This window comes from Choloepus didactylus, chromosome 6 (assembly GCF_015220235.1).
Source record: "Choloepus didactylus isolate mChoDid1 chromosome 6, mChoDid1.pri, whole genome shotgun sequence".
NCBI lineage: Eukaryota > Metazoa > Chordata > Mammalia > Pilosa > Megalonychidae > Choloepus > Choloepus didactylus.
Window position 1 is genome coordinate 118154121 of NC_051312.1, and position 26236 is coordinate 118180356.

Genomic DNA, 26236 nt, shown 5'->3' on the forward strand with positions numbered 1-26236 from the left:
ACAGTACATGGTAGGCATGTTTCCCTTGAAGTTTATCCTGTGTGGTGTTCACTGGGATTCTTGGATATTCACGTTTTGCTAAGTTTGGGAAGTTTCTGTCATTATTTCCTTGAATATTCTTTCTGACCCCTTCTCTCTTTCTTCTCCTTTTGGGACTCCCATAATGCATATATTGGTACATTTGATCATGTACACTGGTCTCTTAGGCTATTTTTGCTTTTTTATAATTGTTTTTTCTTTCGGCCTCTCAGCCTGATTCATTTCAATTGTCTTATCTTTGAGTTTACTGATTCTTTCTTCTGCCAGCTCCAATTTTTGGGAATTTTCCATTTCAGTAATTGTGGTCTTCAACTCTCACAGTTCTGTTTGGTTCCTTTTAAATATTTCTATCTCTTTATTGAGATTCTCATATTGTTCATTCATTGTTTTCCTGGTATCCTACAGTTTTTCTCTATATTTCCCTCTGTCTCCTTGAGTATATTGATTTTTTTTCCTGATTTCTTTTCTTTATTTCTTCATTTTTTCCTTCATCTCCTTGAACATATTGAAGAACATTAAAAAAAAAAAAAATCTTTGTCCAGTATGTCCACAATTTGGTCTTTGTTGATGTTTTCTGGATTTTTATCTTCTTCCTTTCTGTGGACCATGATTTCCTATTTCTTTGTTTGTCTTGTAATCTTTTTTTTTTTGCACTCTGTACATTTTAATATTTTAAAATGTTAACTTTGAGATTTATTTCCTGAGAGTCTGCTTCTTGAGTTTGTATCCAACTAGTGATATGAATGATATTTGCTTGTGTGTCAGGAGCTAACAAATCTAAGCAAAAGACACCTTTCACCATCTTTGCAAATTGTCTTTGTGTTGGCAGGTGCTCTATGTCAGAGTTCAGCCCTCCTAACAAGAAGGTCAGCCCAAGGTGAAGGCAAAGTGCATGGTCCTCCCTGTCTTTTCTTAGTCTGTGCCTTGTCGTGAGCTTGCACTTGCTAGTGGCCTTAGGAGTTCCTCCATTTACCAAAATTTGAATGCCCTCTCTACTCCTCAGGAAACAGGTTACCCTCTTCCTGGTGTTCTACTGCAGGACTTAAAGCAGATAAGTCTTTGCTCCAGGCCACCCAACTCAATTGTTTCTTATTCTGTTTTCACTGTTTCAAGCTGCTTTTGCCTAGAGGACAAATTCTGGAAGGTAGGGCATGTCGGAGAGGAGTTTCCCCAGTCAGTCCTTTGCCAGTGGGAACAAGGTCAGAGGCCCATTAAGGGAGCAGGCTGGCTCCGAACTGCCCTGGGCAGGAAATAGGGGAGGGACCAGGAAGGGTACCAGGAGCTTCTCCCCCAGCTCCCTAAACCACACTTTTGACTCTGCACCTGCCCAGCAAATGCAGCTCTTCAGCTGTCTGCAGCAGGTGGGTTGGAACAATGGATGCCCTCAGAGCCAGGTCCCTAGTGATCTGAAGTAGCTAATCGAAAGCAGTGATCAGCGATCAGATAATACACTCCTGGATCATGGGAAACTAGGTCTTTATGTCCCACCCTGGTGTCAGTACACTGCAACAGGCCCAGGTTTGAGTATCTCACTGCTGCCAGCTGCAATACTGGGGGATAGGCAATGGTAGCCATGATGCAGAGAGTGCAATTCAATGGTATTGACCACAGTTTACCAGCCTTTTCCTCCTGCTCTTCCCTGGATGCTGCACAGTGCTCTACTGGACTCTGGAATTCTGAAATAGTTGATTCAGATGGTTCTTGCCTGTTTAATAGTTGTTCTGGTGGAGGGACTGATTCCTGGAGCTTTTGACTCCACCATTTTCCCACACTCCTCTCTGACAATTCTAAGTCTTGTCAATAATGTATAGCAACTAGAATTCTCATACATTGCTGGTGGCTGTATAAAATGGCATAAACACTTTGTAAAACTTTTGTCAGTTTCTCATAATAAATATACCTACTCAATAGCCCAACAATTCCACATCCAGGTATTTGCCCCACAGAAATGAATCCATATATCCACAAAAGACTTGAAGTAAGAGGTTAAGCTTCACTCTCATAAGGCAAACAACTCAAACATCCATCAGCAGTAGTATGGATAAATAAAACTATGGTACGTTCATACAGTGGAATACTATGTGGCAATAAAACAAACTACTGATACACACTACAGTGTGGATGAAACAAAAAATGTGTTGAATGAAAGAAGCCAGACACAAAAAAGTTCACACAACATTTATATAAAGTATAAGAACAGATGAACAGACAAACCAAATCTATGATGAGAGAAATCAGAATAGTGATTGGAGCAGGGGTGGAAAGGTTGTTGGTATTTACTGGAAAAGAGAATGAAGTTGTTTTATGGGTTATGGAAAAATGTTCTTCATCTTTAGGTTGATGGTTACACAAGTATATACGTTTGTGAAAATTCACGGAGCTGTTGACTTAAGAATTCTGCACTTCAGATTATGTAAATTTTATCTCATTAAAGAACTCTCAGGATAAAAAAAATTAAAAGTAAGCTACCATTTATAAAGGGCAAACTTCATCATATTGGGAAAAGTCTATATTGAAGGATATTTCTTTGTAAATTTCTTCATAAGTATTTGCTCAAGGTTGGTCTAATTGTATTTTATTTACAAGATATAAAGTTGCCAACAGACTAGGAAATTCCCTGTACTTATTCTGATACTTTGGAATCAGAACAGCATGTTCCCTCATTTAGATTTCACTTTCATTTTTAGTTCTAGATTCCTGAATCTGTTTATATTTCTTTAATTAAAAATGTAAAAATGTAGGCTGGAATTGAAGTTGTTACTGAGTTATTATGTGAAATTTCCTCCAGAAAGAAATTTTTTTTATCATAATTACTCTTAAGGGAGAAGGACTTTTAAGTTGATTATTTAAAAATAGGATATTGGGAAACATACCACTCTTAGGAGTTATCAAAGTTCCAAGCCAGAAATGGGGTGAAAAACCCTCACACAAATATCTCTTGCCTTGCTCACCCATGACAGTAGAAGAAAACTGGCAAACAAGAGATAACGTGGTAGAGGACAGTCTGGAAACAGCCTGTTGTCTCTCCCTGAGACCCTGGCTCCTGGGATAGATGGTGAATGTGGGCTGACTCCCTTCTCAAGAGTGTCTTGTGGTAAACACATCCCCTAGCAGATAGTGGTGGCCTGCAAACATTCACTGGAGACTGGCTAAAGTATGTACATTTTGTGGCACCTGGCTCACTTCCGCTGGTATGGCTGTTCCTGGTGGGGAGGGACTGGTGTCCTTCCACGATGACACAAGAGGGGTGTGTGTAGACCAGTTACCTGCATCAGCTGGGATTGAGACCCACTGGTCATGGAGATCTCTTGTAACTATGACAAATAATATTATTTATAAAAATTAAGTTAAAAATGTGTGAGGGAATATAGAATTTTTCAAAATTCTTTTGCTAGCCACATGATAAAAAATGTGTAAAGGCCACACAATGTTTTAGATAATCTCAAGGATGAGTTGGAAATGGCTTAGAAGCTCCTGAACTGAACAGACTCAAAAGTGGATTGAAATCTCAACATGATAGATACACTTAGTCTTTCTGATATAATTCTAACTGGAACACTAGCTATTATGGCAGCCAAATGAATAGACTGTGTGCCTTTCTTGTTTCCACAGAAACTTTTGGTTCACAACTAATCTTTAATCTACCAGAAGACAGGAATAACCAGAAGAGTTCCTTTCTAATCATCTGTTACCATGGCATGCAGTATTCTTAGATAAAATTGCCTAGATTTACAGCTTAGACAGGGAACACTGAGGAAAAGATCACAGTGCAGTCAGACTCAGACTTCTAGGTTTACATTAAAATGTCACTGTAACTTAGATACCTGCTCTGTGAAACAAACAACTAAAAGAAGGAATTTTTTTTAAAGAACTAAGTCTACCCTTTCACCTTACTTATAAAAACGACCATCCAATCAACCAAACACTAGGAAACAAGAAAAAATAAATAAAAAATACAAGGAAACAAATAAGGTAATACAGTCTTTAAAACAGTAAAAAGAAGAAAAGGCAAATTTTGTAATTTTTTACATGCCTTCCCAGACCCCCATGTTTCCATTCATACCATATTTTCTTGATTAGAACAGAATGTAAAAATAATTAGAAAGATTTCACAAAGTTTCAGTGTTTTCTTTTTAAAATACTGCACTTTTTGTAGGTGTAGTAGAAGACAGAGAAACCTAGCATTTTTTTACATGCAAAGTGAGGGTGAGCGGCAGGAGGACTGACCTTTTCCAGTCAGGTTGACCAATGATCATCTTCCCTAACACCTGTTATCAGGATTTCCTCTGACACGTGAACACTGAAGCAAAGGTCTTTCAGTAAATGCCACGCGGTTATGGCACAGTTAAGAAATAGTCACTCTTTTAGGGTCATGGAAATCCCCAAGCGGGTTTGCCAGGCCACTGATTAAGAGGAAGTATGTGTGGTTATTACCGCTGGAGTTCCCCTAAGTACTGAAAGGAAAGCACCAGCGTTCATGCACACCCTGGGGAGGCTGGTAAGGCGACCCGCGGGGCGGGGGATATTTCGAAAGACAGCGCAAGGCTCCAGACCGCCCGGAACAGCCGAGGCGACAGGTGCCACCCGAGAAAACTCGCAACGTCCCTGCTGGAGCGCGTCGGCCTCGCGGTAGCAGGTCAGTGACAAGGGCTGCCGTCAGTGTGTGTGCGTGTGTGTGTGTGTGTGTGTGTGTGTGTAACTCCTCCGCCCGCCGCGCGGGTAGGACATGGAGACCAGACTGAGGTCGCCGGGCGAGAGACAATGTCGGCGGCGCCCGACCGAGTCGCACGGTTATCAAACACCGCTTCAGGGTCCAGAGTTTGGCTCCGAGCCCAGGGATCCTATCAAGGACAGGCACAGCGTAGGCCCCCGCAAGCTCGAGGGCGGCTTTCGCCCTTGCAGCTGGTCGGGGTTGCCGGAGCGGAGCCCGCTCTCCGGCTCGCTAGGAGGCGCCGGGCCGCAGGATCCGCCCTTCTGCCCCGCGCTCCGTTTCTATTTTACTTTTGGGGTGAGCCAGCGGCATGTGAAGCTTTCACGTTTGGCGTAATTCGATTGCCAAGAGTTATCACCGGGTCTTTGAGGTGACAGATAGCTTCAAAACAGAGCCTAAAGCACAACTTTGACACAGTAAGGATTCAGAAAATGTGCCACCAAGCGGTGGCAGAAAGACAGTTTTCTTGATGATTAGCATGGAGATACTTACCTGATGCTTAAGTAACTAACAATAACATGAACTTTATTTACTGCTAATATTGTGTTGCTAACACATACTATATGCTAGCACTGAAGACTTTACATTTTTTTTATATTTAATTATAATTTTAAGAAGCAGGTACCAATATTTCTCTCCATTTAACAATGAGGAAATGAAGGCTCTTGGAAAGGGGGACTGATTGGAATCCAAAGACTGATATTAAACCATAACTGAGCAAACTTTGAAGTCACTAATGTAAAATTGATGTACTTAATACCATGCAAATGAGGGTACTGTTGTCTTTCAGGGCTCAGTCAAAGTTGCTAACCTTTACTTCTTCAACAAAAAGTCTTAAGGTCTACATTATATGCCAAGCCCTGCGGTTGCTGGGGGCGGGGGTGGTGGTGCATAGAGAGCTGAAACACAACACAATTCCTTCTCTGAAGGGGCTCACAGTCTAAAGAGGTAGAAAGAAAAGGCACACTTACCCTCAGGTGTCAGATATGGATATGCTGACAGCCCTGGGATGAAGGAGGTTGCCCACTAGAAATGAGTAAGAGAAGAGGCTGAGTACCTAAGCCAATCTGAGAAGGTACCACTAGAAGGGTAAGAATAATTCTGGAATTCTGAGACTGGTATCAGAGAAACCAAGGGAGGAGAGCATTTTTAAGGAGTGGGCCCCAGTGACAGATGGAAAAATTTCCATTGGTTTTAGCAAAGAACACATGGGTATCATTAATATAGTTTCAAATGGTGCTGGCTAAAGCAAATTGTAGCTGCTTAAGGAATAAATAGGAGGGGGAAGAGTGGAGACATTAACCACAGACAATTGTTCAGTTTGCTTAGCTACGAAGGGAAGGTGAGATACTGGACAGTGGCTAGAATGGAAAGTGGGGTTGAAAGACTTTTCATTTTAAAGCTAAAACAGACTTAAGCATGATTGTTATGTTGTGAGAAGACAGCCAGTAGAATGAGAGCTGAAGACATGAGGGGGATGGGATTAAGAGCAAGATTTCTGAGGAGTGGGAGAGGATGGGATCCCATAAAAGGAACAAGAGTCTTTAATTGAGACAAGTAGGTTGTGAGCTAGAAAGGCATGGATATGAGAATGTGAAAGGATTCTGCTCAATGACATTTCTTTGAGAAACAGAAGGTAAAGCAATTGGCTGAAAGCGAGATGGAGAGTAGGGGAGAAATTTGAAGAAGGTGCTGATGGTTTCGAAGAGTTGCCTAAGGCAATGGGCTAGGGAGCTGATTAAGGCAAAGTAAAATTGCTAAGGGATGGTGAAGGGCCAGCCCAGGAGGAGTGTGAAGTGGTGCTGGTCCCTTTCTCAGGGTTGTGGATCTTCTCCAGCTGTGTTTGGAAGCCTAGCTGTTAGAAATTGTTGACAGAAGGTTGAATTGATCCAGGGTTGGCATCTTGGCATATTTTTGGTATATTTATTATATATTTGTTGTCTATAATTTCCACAAATATATGCTTTGTTCCCATACCAAAGTTTCTTTAGGGTAAGTTCTCTCTAAGGAATTTACTAACTCAAATGCATAGAGGCCAGACAGTGATATAAATGATCAAAACTGTGTGTCTCTTTTCAATAAGTACACCCTCTTTATATAGTTAACATGTAGGTATATTCTCCATTTCCATAAAGAAACTCATTTTTCTCAAAACTTATGTCTCTCTTGGTCTATCATTCATTTTTGCTACTCTTCATAGATACGGGTTTTAGAACAATTTCACTTCTCTCTTAATTCTATTATAAGAAAAAGAATAGTGCCAGCTCAGTGTAAATGGCAACGGATAGTCTCAATATTAGGGAATCAAAGTATGATGAGAAACTGGATAGTATGTGCCCTGTCTGAGGGGTCTAGCCACTACTCTAGCTGATTAGTGCCATGCAGGAAGATAGGCCCAATGTTGCTAGCACCTCTGATTCTTCAAAAGAAGCTTGAAATCTAGAATATTATGGGGAACTTCTTACTTTTAAAAATTAGGATATTTAAAACTTATTTGGAAAACTAGTGACATTCAAATAAAGCATGTAGATTAATTAACAGCATTGTATAAATGTTAGCTAACTAATGTTTCTAGAATTGTACTGTGATTATGTACATGTTAACTTTGGGGAAGCTGGGTAAATTAAGGCATGCAGGAACTCTATTAAGTTTACCCTAAGTCTAAAGTAGTTTCAAAATAAAAAGTTAAAAAAAATTAGTAATATACTGTTACCCAATTCTGTGCAAGCCAAACAAACCTCTACTGGCCACCAGTTAGAGATCTCAGGTCTCTATCTGGTATTTCTTGTTCCCTACAGTTCCTAGAACAGTGCCTTGTACTTGGTAGACAATCAGTAAATACTAGTGCTCTACTTTGAAGCAAATGTGAAAAAAAAAATCATTGTGTTACCTTTGTGAATTGACGTTTAAAACTTTTTTTTTTTTTAACAGGTTTTACTAAAGAGAAGAACTGTTCTATTACCAGATTTTTTTTTCCAGTTTCTTCTATAGTTCAAAATATCTCAAAATGGAGGCTTAAAACCCTTAAAGGGACTTAGTCTAATCTCCGGGAGGTAGTTTTGTGCATGAATTAAAAAAAAAATTAAGTAGTTGGATTTTTTGGTTTCCAAAGAATGTTAATTTTTAAAATATGAGTTAGTTATATGTAGTGTAACTATAAAGTAATGCATTTGATTTTGAATTTGACTTGTGGAAGTAAAGGAGAAGTGATTGTAGCTGGGGCACACTGTTGAAGCATTCTTTTCAAAATTGGGTAGGCAATCTTCCACTGGCTGCAGTGTGGAACAGAAAAAAGCACCTGGATTAGTGAAGATTTTAAAATGAGTGACAGTTATCTAGAACAAAGAGTTAATATTCAACCCTCTGTTAAATTACAAAAATATTCAAATGAAGCTTATGACATGTTAAAAGATTTCTATGATGACAAAGAAATGCCATGTACAAAACTTTTTGATAGGTATAACAATTTAGAGAAAGCTGGAAAGATAAACAAGATAGTTGGTGAAGAAGTTACCCAACCAATCACAAAAGCACTGACAGAATTTTAAGTCTAAAATTCTGTTTGTTTAAATCTCTGAGAATGATGTGAATGTGAACAATGTCTGGATGGTTAAATTTTGGTAAATGAACAAACTTAACCAGAAATAAAGTTTACACAAAGATAGTGATGAATACAAAGGTTTTTACACAATCTAAACTTTTTGACTAATTAAAAAAAATAATGAAGTTAGGCACAATAATTCCCCTGTGATGGAAATAATAATTGATAATGACAGAATATTTCTCCTGCCACCTGGAAACAAAGCATTGAAGTCTGCAGTGGAAAACCCCAACATCTGTGAGAGCCAGGAAACCATGCTTGCAAATCATTGATGGAAAAGCAAACAATTTATTGGTTATTGCTGGTATTACTGATATAGTACCTCTTTACTGAAGGCTAGTCATAATTGAGAAATTCTAAATTGAGAAGGTCTCAGCTGTTCAAAAGGAGTTGGATTGTGGTAAAATAAATTATTGTTTTTTGTCGTGATAAATTCTGGTTCAAAGTGTATTATCTGTGAAATAATGTCTAATCAAATTTCTGTGAAATAATTTCTAGCCAAAACCAAATTTGTGCAACTTGATTATCCACTGTAGCCTAAAGACTCAGCACTCTGTGACTTTTGACTGTTTTAAAAAATAAATCCATTATCAGAGTGAAATATTTGATGTTAGCACTGAAGACAATTAGAAAAGCAAAGTTCAAAAATGTACATGGTAGACATTGTGCAATATATATAGTTTGAGCAGGTGATATAAGTGAATAACTCTACAAAGTTAGTTCTTTGAAGGGGACAAAAATAAAAAATCTTTAAAAGGCTTATTATGTTAAAACCACATCTAAATTATCTTAAGAAAACATGACAAAATTATTTTTCTAACCAAGGGAACATTATATCATCATTCTGTTTTTCCAAAATAATCTGGATATAACACTAAATTTCAAAGTTATTTATTGATAGTTTGTGGCAGAATTTTCATTTGCAGCACCTGTTGTCTATTTGATTATAAAAAAACTGTTTAGGTTTATCCAAGTGTACCATTAGAATGAAAAACAAAACAAAACAGTTGACTTGCCTCAACAGCATGACGCTGGATCCAAAAGACTAATTGAGCAAAATACATTCATCTTTGATGATTTATTTAAAATAGAATTTGTAATTTGCCAAGACCGAATGGTATCATGAGGACTAAGCAGCAAGTTCCTTATATATGAGGAAGTAGTTATTATTTAATAACTTGAAACCAGGTTTTAAAAAGTGTCAGTCAACTTAGCTTGTTCTATTTTCCCTATTAAAAGGATTGTAGGAAATGATTTAATTGGAGAAAGATACACCATATTGGGATATACCATATATCATTGAATCTAAGGTGTCAATTTAAGACACACTATTATTTTATGTATCTCTGAAAAATAACAATGCTAATATAATATGATGCCATTAATTGTAAGAAGCCTCTCAATAACAGGGATATTAAAACACATCTTAGAAGCGATGAAGTGCATTAATGTATTCTTTTCCTCTTTTGAGGTAAGTCTTATGCTTTTTTTCTGGCTATTAAGTTTCATAATCTACAAAAAGCAAAACAAACATAACTTGAATATTTTTGCTGTATCACACTTGTGGAGCATAGCTTTTCACCATGATAAGAAGCTAGCTACACAAGTCAGTTATTTTATCTTACAGCTGGCTTGAATGCCCCTGAAACATTCTAGTGGCCTGGAAAAGTTGACCTACCTGTGAGATGCTTGACACTATATGGTATCCGGATGACCTAAAACACGCCCCCCTCCACCCCAAGGGTTATAATTTTCATCACAAGTTATTATGTAGCATGTTTACATATGTATATATAAAAATTTTACAAAAGTACAGTTGTGCATAACTATCCCTTTAAAGTGTATGAGTATAGGATTTAGAATCATGCCATGCTGAAACCCTAAATTCATAGACAAAAAAGAATGATTTCACGTTCCAGGCATTCAATCTAGTACTAGAACTAACAAAATCAAAAGCCATGCACAAAACTACCTCCCCAGAGAAAGGCTAGTCCCTTTTCCTCCCCTCCATTTCATTATGAACATAGTAGAAAAAAGCACATTCTTATCAAATTTGATGAAAAGTGCCAACACGTTTGAACTGAAATACGACTTTTCATGTGAACTGTACCGAATGTCTACGTATTCGACTTTCCCCATGGGGGTTCCCATCTCAGAAAGAAGCCTTGCTCGTGCTGGTTTTTATTACACTGGTGTGAATGACAAGGTCAAATGCTTCTGTTGTGGTCTGATGCTGGATAACTGGAAACAAGGAGACAATGCTATTGAAAAGCATAAAAACTTGTATCCTAGCTGTAGCTTTATTCAGAATCTAAGTTCAGTTAACAGCCTGGGAGCCACCTCACAGCCTTCCCCTTCTTCTTCAGTAAATCCCACACATTCATTACTACCAAGTTTGGAAAACAGTGGATATTTCAGTGGCTCTTATTCAAGCTTTCCATCAAATCTTGTAAATTTCAGAGCAAATCAAGATTTTCCTGCCTTGAGACCAAGCTCCTACAGTTGGGCAATGAATACTGAAAAAGCGAGATTACTTACTTACCAGATGTGGCCGTTGACCTTTCTGTCACCAATAGATCTGGCAAAAGCAGGCTTTTACTATATAGGACCTGGAGATAGAGTGGCTTGCTTTGCCTGTGGTGGAAAATTGAGCAACTGGGAACCGAAGGATGATCCTATGTCAGAACATCTAAGACATTTTCCCAAATGTCCATTTTTAGAAAATCAGCTTCAAGAAACTTTGAGACACACAGTTTCTAATTTAAGCATGCAGACACATGCAGCCCGTTTTAAAACATTCTTGAACTGGCCATCTAATGTCCTAGTTCATCCTGAGCAGCTTGCAAGTGCTGGTTTTTATTATATGGGTAAGAAACTTAATCTGATAATAATAAAAATATTCAGTATATTTTATTTTACAAATTTTAGTAGATAAGTTATATACATTCGTAAGTTTTTGTTCAAATTAACTTTAGGTCACAGTGATGATGTCAAATGTTTTTGCTGTGATGGTGGACTGAGGTGTTGGGAATCTGGAGATGATCCATGGGTAGAACATGCCAAGTGGTTTCCAAGGTAACTGTTTTCAAATTCTCTGAAAATTTTTGTTATTATCAGGGGATAATGTGACTACCTTACAGTCAGCTGTTACTTTATTCTGTCTTTGCTTCAAAAATACATTTGTGATTAAGTTTTGTATGAATTACTTAGAAAAATAATTCTGTAAAAGATTTTTGTGGAAATTTAGGATGAAAAGTAATAGGCTTAGAATTTTGTTTAAGTTTTAAAGAAATATCTTTTCAAAAATAACACATGCTCATTATAAAAACACAATCATACATTATAGAAAAGTAAAGAGAAAAAAAAATTGTCCCAAAATCCTACCACCTAAAGATGATCATGGTTACCATTTGATTTAACATCCCTCCAGACATCTATGCATATGTACATATATAGATAAATGCATGCAATTTGACATGAATGAGATACCGTATTGTTTGCCCCCCAAATTACAAGGATTCAATATAGATATGTACTTCTATAGAATGTGACACTCTTCTTACTCAAAGTCAGAGGCTGTGCTTTAATTCTACTGAAAAAAAGGAGAAAGGAAGAGTTAAGGAATATCTGTGCCTTCAAATGGTAGATAAGAATAATGACAGTTTGAAATGAAAATTTCTGGTAATATTTACCTTTAAAAATGATTATATTTTTTAACCTGGGAAACTTGTTTCCCACCAAATATAATCATTGTAAGTGAAATGTATTGAAGCTTGAAAAGAGATGCAAATTAATTTAGGGAGTAAGTAAGAGAAAGACAACTTTTTTTTTAATAAGATGATTCAGAATTAGCCATGGTCTGAATGAACAGCTTTGCAGTGACCTGGAGTTTCTTGGGCTTCAGAACAACTATTGACTCTTAAGAAATTCACAGGAAAATTGAGGGTGAAAACCCACTACAAATTAATTTTAATGGAGAATATTCTCTTCTGGGGCCAGAATGCCTATATCCCCATTCTCAGAACTTAGAATCCACAAGAGTAATGAGAAGATTTCTCGTTCATCAATGGTCAGAGCAGAAATTGGATGGTTTCGAGGATGTTTCAGATTATAGCTTTTCCCCTCAATCATTTTATGTAAAGTTAATTTGCTCTCCTGTTTTTCTTACACTGAGGTAGATCACCCATAATTATTGTCTCTTCCTTAAGCAATCTCCTGAGGGAGGCACTATTAGACTTCATTTATAAATAAAGAAACAGGTTAAGGCACTTGTCCAAGATCACAGTATTGTCTTTTTGAGTCTTTTTTGTGAGTCTTTCTAATAAGTGCATCTGTTTCTCACCCAGCCTTCCATCCTGCCTCCCTATATCCTTCTCCCACCACTGAGAAGATCAAAATACAAATCTGAAATATATTTTTATTTTTTGCAATATTTACTGAATACAGTTTTTGTATACTTACTCTTTATTTAAAATGAAGGTTTTATATTGTGAAAATGTAGGATTGCTATTTGTTAGTTTTTATGTGGGTCTTTCAGCTTTTCCCCAAATTTTTTTTTGAAAAATTTAGGCCCTAAAGAAAAACTGAAAAAGTAGTACAATGAATATCTGTATGCCCTTCACCTAGATTCACCAATTGTTAACACTTTGCCACATTTGCTATATGTGTGTGTGTGTGTTCACGCATACTTTTTTCCCCTGAACCATTTCAAAGTATGTAAGTTACAGACATGATATTTCACTCCTGAATACTTTAGTGAGTATCTCCTAGGAATACTATTATATTATAATCACATTGGGGTCATTATCTTTTGACTTAGAAGCAAAACATAGAAAGGTGTTTTTCTCTACCTTAAACACAGGAAAAACTCAGCTATGCATAATTTTCTAATTCAATAGTTACTAACAAAATGGCACTGAAGATTTTTCTAACTGCAGAACACATCTTCATTTATGTTAGTAAAGAAAAAATTAAAACAAATGGTTCTAATAAAATTATGTCTCATCTTAACGCTTTTTTTTTTTAAAAAAAGTAAACTTTATTAATGTATTTTTGTTCTACTTGTTACCCCTAAGAGATGTGTATGATGGAACATTTGGGAAAAGAAGGCAAAATCTGTTCTAGATTACTTATTTTTATTCTTCCTCTTGTCTATGTCAGCTTGGTTTTAACTGCAATATCTCTTACCAGTTGTTAACTTCCCTTACAGTAAATGAAAACTCAAGTGATTATATGTTTATGCTCATTCGAAATATTTAGCAGTCTGCAAATAGCTGGATTAGTTTTGCCTAAATGAAGATAAACATTTAGGGCTTTTCAAAATTAGCTGAAGCATACTATATCTCAGTAAATATAAAATAAGATAAATTTTCTAAAACATTCAAACCTCATAAAACAGAACTAATAGCATATCAAATTTATGTTAACTGATAAGTAGCATTTTAAAAAAACAAAATACAAAAACTTTGAATCCTATTATAGGATATTTAGGATATTTATGAGGAAGTTTTGGGAAAAAAATTTGAAAGAAAAAGAAACACAATAGAATAAACTCCTACTGTACTAGGATTTATTTATTCTTCTAACTTTAAGTTTAGATAATCAGTGATCTTAAATGATATTGTGATTTGGGCCAAACACCTAACTAGATTTGAAATCCAATTTGAAACAGCTAGAGAGAAAGAACTTATTAAAACTTTCTTTCCACTTTCATAAATTAACCCCATCAAACTTTATTTTCTGTTTACATTTTAGGTGTGAGTACTTGATACGAATTAAAGGACATGAGTTTATCAGACGAGTTCAAGCCAGTTATCCTCATCTACTTGAACAGGTAATGAGGTTTTTTTTTTTTTAAATCATTGGCTAACAACAGATAAATTAGTTTTTGATAACTGTAGAGAGTAGTGTTTTTGCAAAAAGACAAGAGTTGCTTTAAAAAGACATTTTCTTTCTTTCTTTTTTTTAAAAAAAACTAACATCATCTTAGAAAATGCTATTCTTTGGAGAAAAATAAATCTATAATTAGTAACTGCTTAAAAAACATTATGTTTCTCTCTAAGCATTTCTCCAATCAAGTTGCAATGAATTAAACTATTTGAGATTATAGCATTTTTTATTAAATTCAGTTTTATTGAAATACATTCACACACCATACAATCATCCATGATACACAATCCACTGTCCACAGTATGATAACAGTTATGCGTTCATCACCACAATCTATCTCTGAACATTTTCCTTACATCAGAAAGAACCACAACAAGAATAAAAAATAAAAGTGAAAAAAGAACACCCAAATCATCCCCCCATCCCACCCCGTTTGTCCTTTAGTTTTTATCCCCATTCCTCCACTCATCCATATGCTAGATAAAGGGGGTGTGATCCACAAGGTCTTCACAATCACACTGTCACCCCTTGTAATCTACATTATTATATAATTATCTTCAGGAGTCCAGACTGCTGGGTTGGAGTTTGGTAGTTTCAGGTATTTACTTCTAGCTATTCCAATACATTAAAGCCTAAGAGGTGTTATCTATATAGTGCATAAGAATGTCCACCAGAGTGACCTCTCGACTCCATTTGGAATCTCTCAGCCACTGAAACTATTTCGTCTCATTTTGCATCCCCCTTTTGTTCAAGAAGATACTCTCAGTCCCACGATGCCGGGTCCACATTCATCCCCGGGAGTCATACTCTGCATTGCCAGGGAGATTTACACCCCTGGGAGTCGGGTCCCACGTAGGGGGGAGGGCAGCGAGTTCACCTGTCGAGATGGCTCAGTTAGAGAGAGAGAGGGCCACATCTGAGCAACAAAGAGGTACTCAGGGGGAGATTCTTAGGCACCATTACATACAACTTTAGACTCTCCTTTGTGGTAATGAGCTTCATAAGGGCAAGTCCCATGCTCGAGGGCTCAGCACATCAAACCGCCAGTCCCAATGTTTGTGACAACATCAACACCAGTCCAGGTGAGGATGTCCAACACATCCGCATCTTCCCCCAGATCCTCGGGGCTGGGGAGGGGGAGGCTGTAAATATATTTTTTATTATCTGCCCAAATTACTCTAGGATGTGTCACTATTTCATTCCAGCCTATACTAACCTACCGTATCTCACTTCCTATTCAAAGTTCCATGCAGCTGTGGTGTTTGAACAAATCGACTGTAGAGTTGTACCGTTTAGAAAATTTAGATCCTGTACCAAATAGATATCTGTTCCCTTGGTCTCATATGAAAGTTGAAGTTTTAAAACACAATCAGTTTCAACCTTTATCCTTTGGCCTGGCTTGCCCTGGTCTTAACCAGACCTGCTTCATTCATATCACTAATTGAAGTCTGGGCTCTTTTTCAGCTTTTTTTTTTTTTTTTGACAGTGGCTGTATGCACTAATACTGACATTCATATCTGCCGAGCTCTAGCTCTGAGTTTCAGGTGTCTCAGAGATGTGCATTGTTCCAGAGACCAATCAGGTATACGCTAGGGGATCAGCATCTCAAAGTTTAGAGATAGGCCTTACAATTCAGGGATAGAGTTAACTGCTGTAAGAGCTTACAATCTAGGGACTATTACAATTATTGTGTCCACGTTAGGCTATGTTCTAAGATTCAATTCTGAGTTTACACATTGTAGTTAGTCCATATTGGTGAGGCATCATCCCTCTCACCATGTTTTCTCCAACACTTTTACTCCTATATATATATTTTCCTACAATTTTATAGAGTTATATTCACATACCATACATTTATCCACAGTGTACAATCAGTTGTTCATGGTATCATCATAGAGTTGTACATTTATCACCACAATCAGCACTTGAACATACTGATTACTACAAGAAAAGTTGTTTTTTTTTTTTTTTTTAGCAATAAGAAAAAATGATAAAAAGAAAAATAACATGTCATACAATACAATATACTACTAAGGACAGCAAATAACACCACTACAAGAATCCCATATTACTCCCCTATATCCCCCTCTCATACACATTTAGCATTGGCATATTGCCTTTGTTACATTTAATGGAGGTATATTACAATGTTACTGTTGACCATAGACTCCAGTTTGCTTTGATATGTTTTTTCCTGAATACCATCCCTTTTTCAAATTTCTACATGGTTGACATTCATTTGCTTTCCCACATGCAAAAACATTTTTATATTTGTATATTTAGTAACAGTCATTGGCCACTCCAGTTTTTGCCACGTTATACAGTCCCAGTCTTTATCATCTATCTTTACCTCTGGTGTCATATATTCTCCTATCCCACCTCTTTCAGCTTTACTCACAGACATCTTTGTTCAGTGTACTTACAATACCGTACTACCATCACACAGTATTATGCTATGAGATAATAGCATTTTATCATTTTAATACATAAAAGCTTCTTAAAAAGATCTGAGAAAGAGAACTTTATTGACCTTTCTCATCTTCCTCAAAGAACAACTAACAACCTATATGATAATTTGAGGGTCTTACACTTTCTAGACATGGTCAACAGAACTGATATAGAGTCTGACATCCCAAAGAATGACCTAGGAAAGGTAAGATCTGTGAGATGAAAGGCAAACAGTGTCTGTCTCATAGACCACTGAAAAGGTATAGCCCTTTTCTGCCTTAGTGAAAACAGCTTCATTTGCTAAACACACATATACAAGAAGAAACTCTATTAGTTTATGGATTTGGTAATAACTGTTGAATGTAGATGAAATAGCTTTTCAGTTAAAAAAATTATTTTGCCAGTAAGCAAGTCAGTTTGCAATATACTGAATAAAGCAGATCTGTTGACCAATTTTATGGCAATGGGCAGGACAAGATTTATATTTTAATTTATATACTTGTTTTTCTGTAGCTGTTATCCACTTCGGACACTCCAGAAGATGAAAATGCAGAGTCACCAAGTATGTAAAATAATACTTACTACATTTAAATAGATCCATTTGGTACTGTTAAGAATGAAAGTGTAGAATAATAATGTACATTGGTATTATGATTAACAGTTTGCAATGCATTTTCAAATACATTAAGTTTTTCCTCAAACCTCAGTGCAAAAGAATTGCCTGGAGAACTTAAAAAAATTACAGATTTCTTGTCTCTGCTTCAGACCTACTGAATTGAACAGTGTGTAAGGGTAGGGACTGGGAATCTATAGTTTTAATAAACTACATAGTCACTCTCCTAGACTTGTGTTTGGGATCAGAGGCACTATGACATAAACTGCTCATGTATTTTTTCCATGAAATGGAAAGGGTTTGAAAATATCTTTCCCATTCTTTGATAGGGAACCTGAGGTTCGGAGAGGTTAAGTGACTTGTCCATCACCTTAAACCTAAAAGGTGGTACAGCCAATATTTGAACAAGCTCTTCTATTCCATTATCTAGTGCTCAATTCAATAAATGTTGTATAACTGCAATTCTGAGGAAACAGTGGAGAACAGGATATACGTAACTCCTACTCTCATGGGCTAATAGTCTAAAGAAAGAGGAAAAAACACATAGGATAAAGGTTTTGATAGGGAAAGTAAAATGTGCTATGAGAGTGCATGAGGGACAACTAACCCTGACTTGAAGATCAGAAAAGATTTTTCCAGAGGAAGTATTTGTCTTAGAGGAGAACCCAAGGGAAAGGTAGGAGTTAATTATGGGACTAAGGGAGGAAAAGAGTATTCCAGGCAGAGGGAACAGCATATGAAAGGCCTAAGTGATAAAAGAGAACAGGCTTATTTAAGAACTGAACAACATTTGAGATGGCCAGAAGCAGGAGCTGCAAATAGATAAACGAGTAAAGCAGGCCAGCTGTAAGAGTGGTGGGCCCTGAGGCAGAATTTGGCACAAAAGCCATCAATTTGTTACTTCTCGGCTAGAGAATAGAATGCAAAGATGTGGAAAGAGATGAGGCTGAAGAGGTAAACAGGGTCAAGACTGTAAGAGATCTTGTAAGCTGCAAAATTTGGATTTTATCCAAAGTTCTAAGAACAATGGAATTTTTATGGAATTTAAGAAGGCATGTGACAAGATCAAATTTGTGTTTTTAAAGATTCAATTTGACTTCAATGTTGAGAATGAATTGTAAAGGAGCAATATTGTAGGAGGCCATTTCAGTAATAGAGGTGAGTGATGATGATGGCCTCTTTCAGAAATATGTGAAACATTTGATTTAAGAAAGCTTATTTGTTCATTCAAAATGGGGAAAAAAGAATCTCAATTTTGTTGGGGGGTGATTCTGACATACTCTTTCTTTCTTCTACTCACATATGTATATCCAGTTATGCCAGATAATGCATATTTTGTATCAGAATACGATATTCCATATTCTTATTTTAGTGACTGAAAAAATTATTTTAAATTCAACAAAGTTCATACATTTTCTGGATTTTATGTTTTTGATATTGCAGTAACTTTCAATAAAAAATATACAGGCTATCTTAATATGCTTTAAATTCTTTGTTCCATATAGTTATTCATTTTGGACCTGGAGAAAACCATTCAGAAGATGCAGTCATGATGAACATACCTGTGGTTAAAGCTGCCTTGGAAATGGGCTTCAGTAGAAGCCTGGTAAAACAGACAGTTCAGAGTAAAATCCTAACAGCTGGAGAGAATTATAAAACTGTCAGTGATCTTGTATTAGATTTACTTAATGCAGAAGATGAATTAAGAGAAGAGGAGAAAGAAAGAGCAACTGAGGAAAAAGAATCAGGTACACATATTTATTTACATAGTCTCTATTTCCATAAGGATTTAATAACACTGTATGTAACTGAAAGCATAGTCAATTCAGTCAAATTTTTCTGATCTTCAGTATTCTGAATTGCTCAGTAAATTGAATTTTCAGTAAAGTAAAAATGTACATGCTGAGTGAAATTTTTTCCCCCGTTTTTCCTTTATTCATATTTTTACTCTGGGCAGTTAACTGTGTATATAATTATCTGTGGCACATTTTTGATCCCAGGCCAGTTGCTCACTATCATTTGCTATAAATTGGAGAGTGATCAAACAATTACTAATTTTATTATTAGCATAATAGTATGTCTCAGCCTGTGACAATAAATTAATGTGAAAATTATGTTTAAGTCCCCAACTGCCCACACAAGAACTTAGCTCCTCTTCAGAGTACCCTCTGTTACTGAGACAAGTCCTAGGATAATGTTTCACATGCTCTCAGGACATATTATCCCATGGCCTTCCATTCTAGCCTTGTCTGCTTCTCTACTACCTCTACACTATTGTCTTTCACAAAATCTCTTTTCCTCTGGGCATGCCCATTTTCATCTGGTGGCTCTCACTGCTATAATCACTCTTGCGTTGGACAAAGAGAAATGCTGATTTTTCTTTGCCACTCTTTCCTAACATGGACAAGACCTGTAGGCCCTTCAGCACATCTGAAAACAGAATGTAACTTTTAACAAGCCCTTACTGGTGATCTGGGATAGCAGAAGGGAATTATATCAAAGATGACAATTTACAATGGCAACTAGATGTGGCCTCTTTTGGTGCCCCATGCCCATCTTTATGAATCTCTCTCCCTGGCTTCTAGTTCATCTCTTTGTAACTCTGCCCAGTTTACAAATATGACTAGAAAGGCCCTAAGCATGTTTTCCCTTATCAAAGCTCAGGTCCCCAAATATGTAGAAAGCACAGGAGATAAAAAGTTTGCCCCTTAAATTTGTCTAAGGCCATCTGGGAAATGTTTGTTCCCAGGATGATCGAGAGTGAGATTCCACTCTATTTAGGGATAAACCTACACTGCCCACAAATTAATCTTCACTTAGAAAATCTGACTGTTACAGGTAAAATATAGCATTTAGAAGTTTCATTTAAAAATACAAATTTTATGAAACTTTCAAGAATTTCTGAGAATGAGAATTATAAAAGTCAATGCTAAAAATATTTACTTTCAGATAATGTGTATCTTAAAAAATTATGAAAAATATTCTTTATTCTGAAAACAATGTCAGGAAAGAATACCCGAGTTCCTTTAAAACTAGTTCCAGCTATCCAATTGCTGTTTTGGTAACAAAAAAAAACACATTTACAATTTAACACTGCAATCACCTGTCATATACTTAGGATAGAATAAATGTTGCAGCATACACATTACGTTGAACATCATTTATATAATTTTTAAAACACAGGGTTCTTTCACTCATTTAATCTTTTGATAAACTGGACTACACACTTCAATCTTATAATAGTCTAAAACACTTGGAAACATTTTTCTTAACTTCTAGACCTGAAAGTCCACTCTAATGCCTTTATCAATAGGCACTGTAACCAAATAAAGTCAGTCTTTCATGGCCTTAACAGTTTATAGAACTTAATATATTTGAAGGTGTGATGAAATGGCTCCATCTTTCCATTTGTTTGTATGGTCTGAAATATAGTTTATTTGGTCTTAATGGCCCCCACCTAGACAAACATACCAGATCATAGTAATCCAGCATCTATATATTCACCAAAGTGTGAATTACTCGGTCCTATATACCATCGGTACAGCAGCAACACAGTATAAGTTAATCTTTGCCTAGCCTAGTCAAGCTTTTTTTTTCATTGTGAAGTGAAGATGGGCCAGCATGACCTTCCAAAAAGTAGTCTTCTCAGTCTTATCCATTGGTCCCTAGTAACAGTTATTCAAAGAAGAGCAAACCTATCTCCACAATTGTTCATGGACCCCATTAAGTCTAAAGCCATTAGCCCTAAATTATATTTCTTAAAAAAAAAAAAAAAAAAATCAACAGCCTCTAGAGATAACCCCAAGTCAACAATATGCTACAATTTGCATTGTCACAAAGATTCCTTATCTTCTCAGTCTCACCATTAATTCCTCCTGTCTAGCACAGTGCCTGCACATGGTCTGTGCTCAAGAAATATTTTTTGAATGAGTGAATGAAAATACTCACATTTAGACTAATGATTATAGTTTCACCAAGAAGAGTGGGTGAATAATTTCTTGACAGGAGTGTAAATAAAGAGACAATTTAGGATTTTTTTTCCAAAATAAAAGAATAATCTATCAGAGGGGTACTGAAGTCTTCACTTCTTTATAAGCTAGAATATAATCTATAACTTTGAAATAAGACTTTTTTTCCCATTTACTAGCAATCCAATTTTAGAAATCTTGAGAATTTCAAAAAAAGTACTTATTACATTAGGCTAAGTAAAAACATAATTAGAAAAATAAATCTTAGATTGCAGAACTGTTAGATTTCAACACCAAGTTAAATTATATTTTTATTTTTTGGTATATCACAAATTCTCAAACACAGAAGATTTAACATATTTTAGGTTCTAATTCTTCTGCCCCTCTGGATATTACTTCTTTATGCGTACCACTCTTTAAATAACTAAGACTTGATTGCTCATTTATTCAACAGATATTATGGAACAATGACTTTGTGCTGGGCACTGGTCCTTTACTCATTTATTCTCAGAGCTTCAACTGTCTTCAAAATGTGTCTTTCCAGCCTTTACTTTTCAGCTAAGCACCATTTTTATTCATTATTAGAAGGTTCTACTTGTGTGTCCTATTACTTGACAAAATCACTGAGTCTAAAATCCAACAATCATTACCCCTAAATAATTCTTTTTTCAGACAGCCCAATTTATGTCATTAAAGTATTTTATATACATAGCTTTATGGATCATGGTAAAACTATCTTAATTAACTAATAAACTTAGATTCATAAATGCATAGTTATTTTCCAAAGAGATAATAAAATTGCAGAGTTTCAAAATATAAAATTACTACCAAAAGATACAAAAATCCATATGAAGAATAAGATGGTCCTATAGGATAGAAAGGTTCATTGACAATGTTTATTTTTCAAAATGCTTAGTGTCCCCTTATTATAAAAATTTAGGAAATGGAAATATCATGTCTAATTGGGGGGAAGTAATTAAAATTTCAATGAAAATGGAATTTTAAAGAAATTTATAAAAGAATGACAATTGAAGAAAAAAATTTCTATCCTTTTAATTTCTCTTGATTTGACCTTTTCCCAATTTGACTAGATTGAATTGGAATTTCAATTTTTTTACATTCTAGATTTTATTTAACCAAATAAAATCTAGAATATAATACATATTATAATATATATATTCTATATATAATAGATAGTAGAATGATTGAGAGCACAGATCCTGATGCCACATTGCCTGTTTGACTTTGGCTAGTTGTGTGTCCTTTGCCTCTCTGTGCTTCAGTTTTCTCTTCTGTAAAATGGGAGCATTAGTATCTACCTGAAAGGGCTGTTATGAAGATGAAATGAGTTAATACACAGAAAGTGCTTAACACAGTGCTCAGTAAGTCTATGTCATTATTGTAAGTAGCAGTACTATTATGTACAGGGGAATCAGGTACCTCCAAACCTAGCACTCAACTTCAGTGCCTTACTGATGATGGATTAAGATTGGTTTTCATTCAGTTGCATATGATGTAGGTACAGAAGGAATTTTGTGAGCAAAGTTAGAATATGTTTTGTGTTTGTTTTTCTTTTTTTTTAATAAAGATGACCTATCATTAATTCGGAAGAACAGAATGGCACTTTTTCAACATTTGACTTGTGTGCTTCCAGTCCTGGATAGTCTACTAACTGCCAGAGTGATTAACGAACAAGAACATAATGTTATTAAACAGAAAACACAAACATCTTTACAAGCAAGAGAACTGATTGATACTATTTTAGTAAAAGGAAACATTGCAGCTACCATATTAAAAAACTCTCTACAAGAAATTGATCCCATGTTATACCATAATTTATTTGGTGAGTGATGGAAAATTATTTTTGGGAACTTTTTAGTTCAATTGAAAATATGCTCTCATTAATAATCTGTGATTATTGATAATGCAACTCATTTTGTAAACTATTAATCGCACAAAAATATTAAAGATCTTTGTTGCCTTGACATTATGACAGTTATTTATAGTATTTGGCCAGAATCTAAACTGTTAGTTCAAAAATATATATTCTTTGGCTAAAATAAACCTTATTTGGTATAGTAATCCTTTCTCTTTTTCCTCTCTTAGTGCAAAAAGACATAAAGTATATTCCCACAGAAGATGTTTCAGGTAAAACAGTATTAACACTCTAAACTAGTGGAAAACATTGTTTTTTTTTCCTTGGCTTTTCATTAGAAAAGATGCAAAATTTTAAAAAAAATTTTAATATTTACTAATTAAAAAAATTCTTTTCTCTTCTTAGATCTACCAATGGAAGAACAATTAAGGAGACTACAAGAAGAAAGAACATGTAAAGTGTGTATGGACAAAGAAGTGTCCATAGTGTTTATTCCTTGTGGTCATCTTGTAGTATGCAAAGAATGTGCCCCTTCTCTAAGAAAATGTCCTATTTGTAGAGGTACAATCAAGGGTACAGTTCGTACATTTTTGTCATGAAGAAGATCCAAAACTTTGTCTAAACTTTTAGAATGAATGGATTAAAATATATTGTATCTTTTAGTTCTTACACTGATTTGGTTTTCTTAAAAAATTCTATTTATTTACAACTTTGAAAATTGTTTTATATAAATATAATTTAAATTTATATAAAGACATATATACATATATGTGTGTGTGTGTATACATAACATATAAGAGCACAGACCACTTTTGCTGGTTGTTTGTTCTTTGTTAAGTACTTGCCTGTGCCTCAGTTGTCTTATCGGTAAAATGAGGATTCTAGTACCTACCTCAAAGGGCTGTTGTGAGGTTGAAATTAGTAAATACATGTAAAGTGCTTAGTACAGTGCTTTAGATACCAAAAGAATCATCTTTTGAACAAAAAATAGGGAAAGCACTACAAACACAATACTAAATGAAAATTTCACATTACTGAAATTGTAAGTGAAGTAAAATCTAAGATTCTTGAGTTAACCTTTCAGAATTTTAAATATTTGTATTAAAGAGATGTATTTATAACCAGGAACGTAGATTCTCTGTCTTTTCAAGCAGTTTCCTATATGTAGGTCTTAAATTTGTTGAATGACTTTTCAGTGACAAGGTGAATTTTTTGTTTTTGTAAAGAATTCTGTTAGGGCAATTTAATGAAGTAACAAAAATCGTTGTTCTTGTTATCTTTATTTTTATGGTCTCTGATAATTTAGTCACTTCCATGCTCCTTCCACACCTCCTTTAAGACCTTTTGAGTATCAAACTACAGTATAGATTCCTTTTTATAAGATGCTTCTTCATTTACACTTGTAGAGCACAGGGATCAGTCACGCCTGGCTTTAACGTATAGGATTTTGAGATGGCTGAGACAAAATCAAACATCCTCCTTAGTAAGTTTGGTTATTCATCTGTCCATTAACTCATTTAGGAAGTCTTGTGCCAGTCCTACTCATTGCGAGAAGCCCCTAGTTTTAGTCTCACCACTTTGGTATTAATTCTGGGGTGTAGAAAGTACACTGGTTAGCAGCCCTTGGGATAAACAGCTTGTTCTGGTAAAATAACTCTGTTTTGTATTGTTAGTGCAGCAGCATTTCCTTCTCCATTTTATTTCTTTGTCCTCAAAATGTCTAACTCAAAATTCTCTATTGTTTGTTTCCTACAGAGGTATCAGGGCTTTAAGACCAGAATTAAAACTATAATAGGGAATATTTTAAGAAGACATGAAAAGGCCAGTCATTTAAGTCAGTCCTAGATATCTGCTGGAGTTCTAAAGAGAAAGATTAGGGACTAATTGAGAGGGGAGTGAACCATCTCTTCATTCTGGGATGCATTCCCTGAGAAGCAACTGATCTTGGCTCTATGCTAAAAGGCTCAGCTAGCCACATGCCAGCCACTGTGTCCTTCTGGGGTGCTAGGCTGAGTTAAATTGTTAAGTAACTGCCTAAGTGATTTGTAACTCAGCTATAGGATAAATACTGAGATAGTAGATACACTTTTTGCAACATCTATTTTTTATCTGGTTCTAATTGCATACTGCACTTAATATTTGAACTTACTTTGCCATCTCCACTGTGAAACTCTTGTTAATTTCTCATTTTGGTAAACAATAGCTAATATTAGCCAATAAGTACACAGTATTTATTCAAATGTTTTCTTATTTCCTTAAGTGTTAGCTGAATTGTATTTTTGTTTTGGAAAAAATACGGTCAAGGTAGATAATAAAGGTAGCTCCATTTGCTGACAGTCACCATTTTGGGTTCTTGATGTGCATTAACTCATTTGGTTGCCTCCCACTCCATCCCTCAACCAACCTGCTTTTCAGTCCCAGGATTGAACAGATGATTTTAACCTCAACATACAATATAAAACAACATTATCAGAATTCAGAGTTTGCAGCTGGCTTAATTTCACACTTATGTTCGATATAGCTTCCATCTACCCTTTTTATTCACTTCCTTATATTACTTGATACTATGATACCTCCAATTGGGCATTAAGTTCCTTTGCAGTCACAGGCAGTGTCATTCAACCATCTTCACCTCCTTTTGGTTTCTTATACATGGTAAACAGTGTGGATATTTTACTAAGTAAATTACAAGCAAACTATTACATGCCATTTCTAAGGGATACACTGTTTTAGAAGTAACACTAATAATACCCTTGATAGAAAGTGCATCATTGGGTCAGAATTCCTCAGCCTTTTAAAAACTATGCCCATCCTCATGCCCCTAGTCAAGAAAATTTAGGAAAGGTCTACTTTCCAGAGTTTGTACTGTGAAAATAATATTTCCCCCCTTTTTCTTCAAATTGCACAATATATCTAGTCCTCATCAGATTCTGACATGGCTTTGTATAGTCTGGCCCTGCATATCTGTTCAACTTTATTTTCTGCATCTCTCCCAATTGCCCACTATATTGCAGCCATCCTGTCCTGAGTTTCTTCAGTTTTTAAACATGCCAAGCTCTTTTCACTTCAGGGTCTTTGAAAGGAACATGCC

The 26236-nt window shown here is 35.7% G+C and overlaps 1 protein-coding gene and 1 long non-coding RNA gene across 2 annotated transcripts in view; one reads left to right on the forward strand and one right to left on the reverse strand.

The window, feature by feature from the left end:
- The window catches only part of LOC119538337, a 23043-nt gene extending 18430 nt beyond the window's left edge, over positions 1-4613 (reverse strand). Inside the window, exon 1 of the long non-coding RNA XR_005217547.1 lies at positions 4267-4613. This is a non-coding gene — a long non-coding RNA (uncharacterized LOC119538337). The remainder of the gene's footprint in view (positions 1-4266) is intronic.
- Positions 4522-24410, forward strand: BIRC3 (baculoviral IAP repeat containing 3). The gene is made up of 9 exons (XM_037841225.1): positions 4522-4675; positions 7682-11218; positions 11327-11426; positions 14106-14184; positions 17202-17250; positions 18807-19049; positions 22858-23112; positions 23376-23417; positions 23551-24410. Exons 2-9 carry the CDS (start codon positions 10369-10371, stop codon positions 23742-23744), a joined length of 1812 nt encoding a protein of 603 aa, XP_037697153.1. The 5' UTR covers positions 4522-4675; positions 7682-10368; the 3' UTR covers positions 23745-24410.
- The last annotated feature ends 1826 nt before the right edge of the window (positions 24411-26236 follow it).

Bases quoted from the DNA above. Each gene is read 5' to 3' on its own strand.
- BIRC3 (XM_037841225.1), top strand. From the start codon at position 10,369: ATGAACATAGTAGAAAAAAGCACATTCTTATCAAATTTGATGAAAAGT. The intron at 17,251-18,806 runs GTATGTAAAATA...TGTTCCATATAG, and splicing joins TGAAAATGCAGAGTCACCAA to TTATTCATTTTGGACCTGGA. The intron at 23,418-23,550 runs GTAAAACAGTAT...TTCTCTTCTTAG, and splicing joins TCCCACAGAAGATGTTTCAG to ATCTACCAATGGAAGAACAA.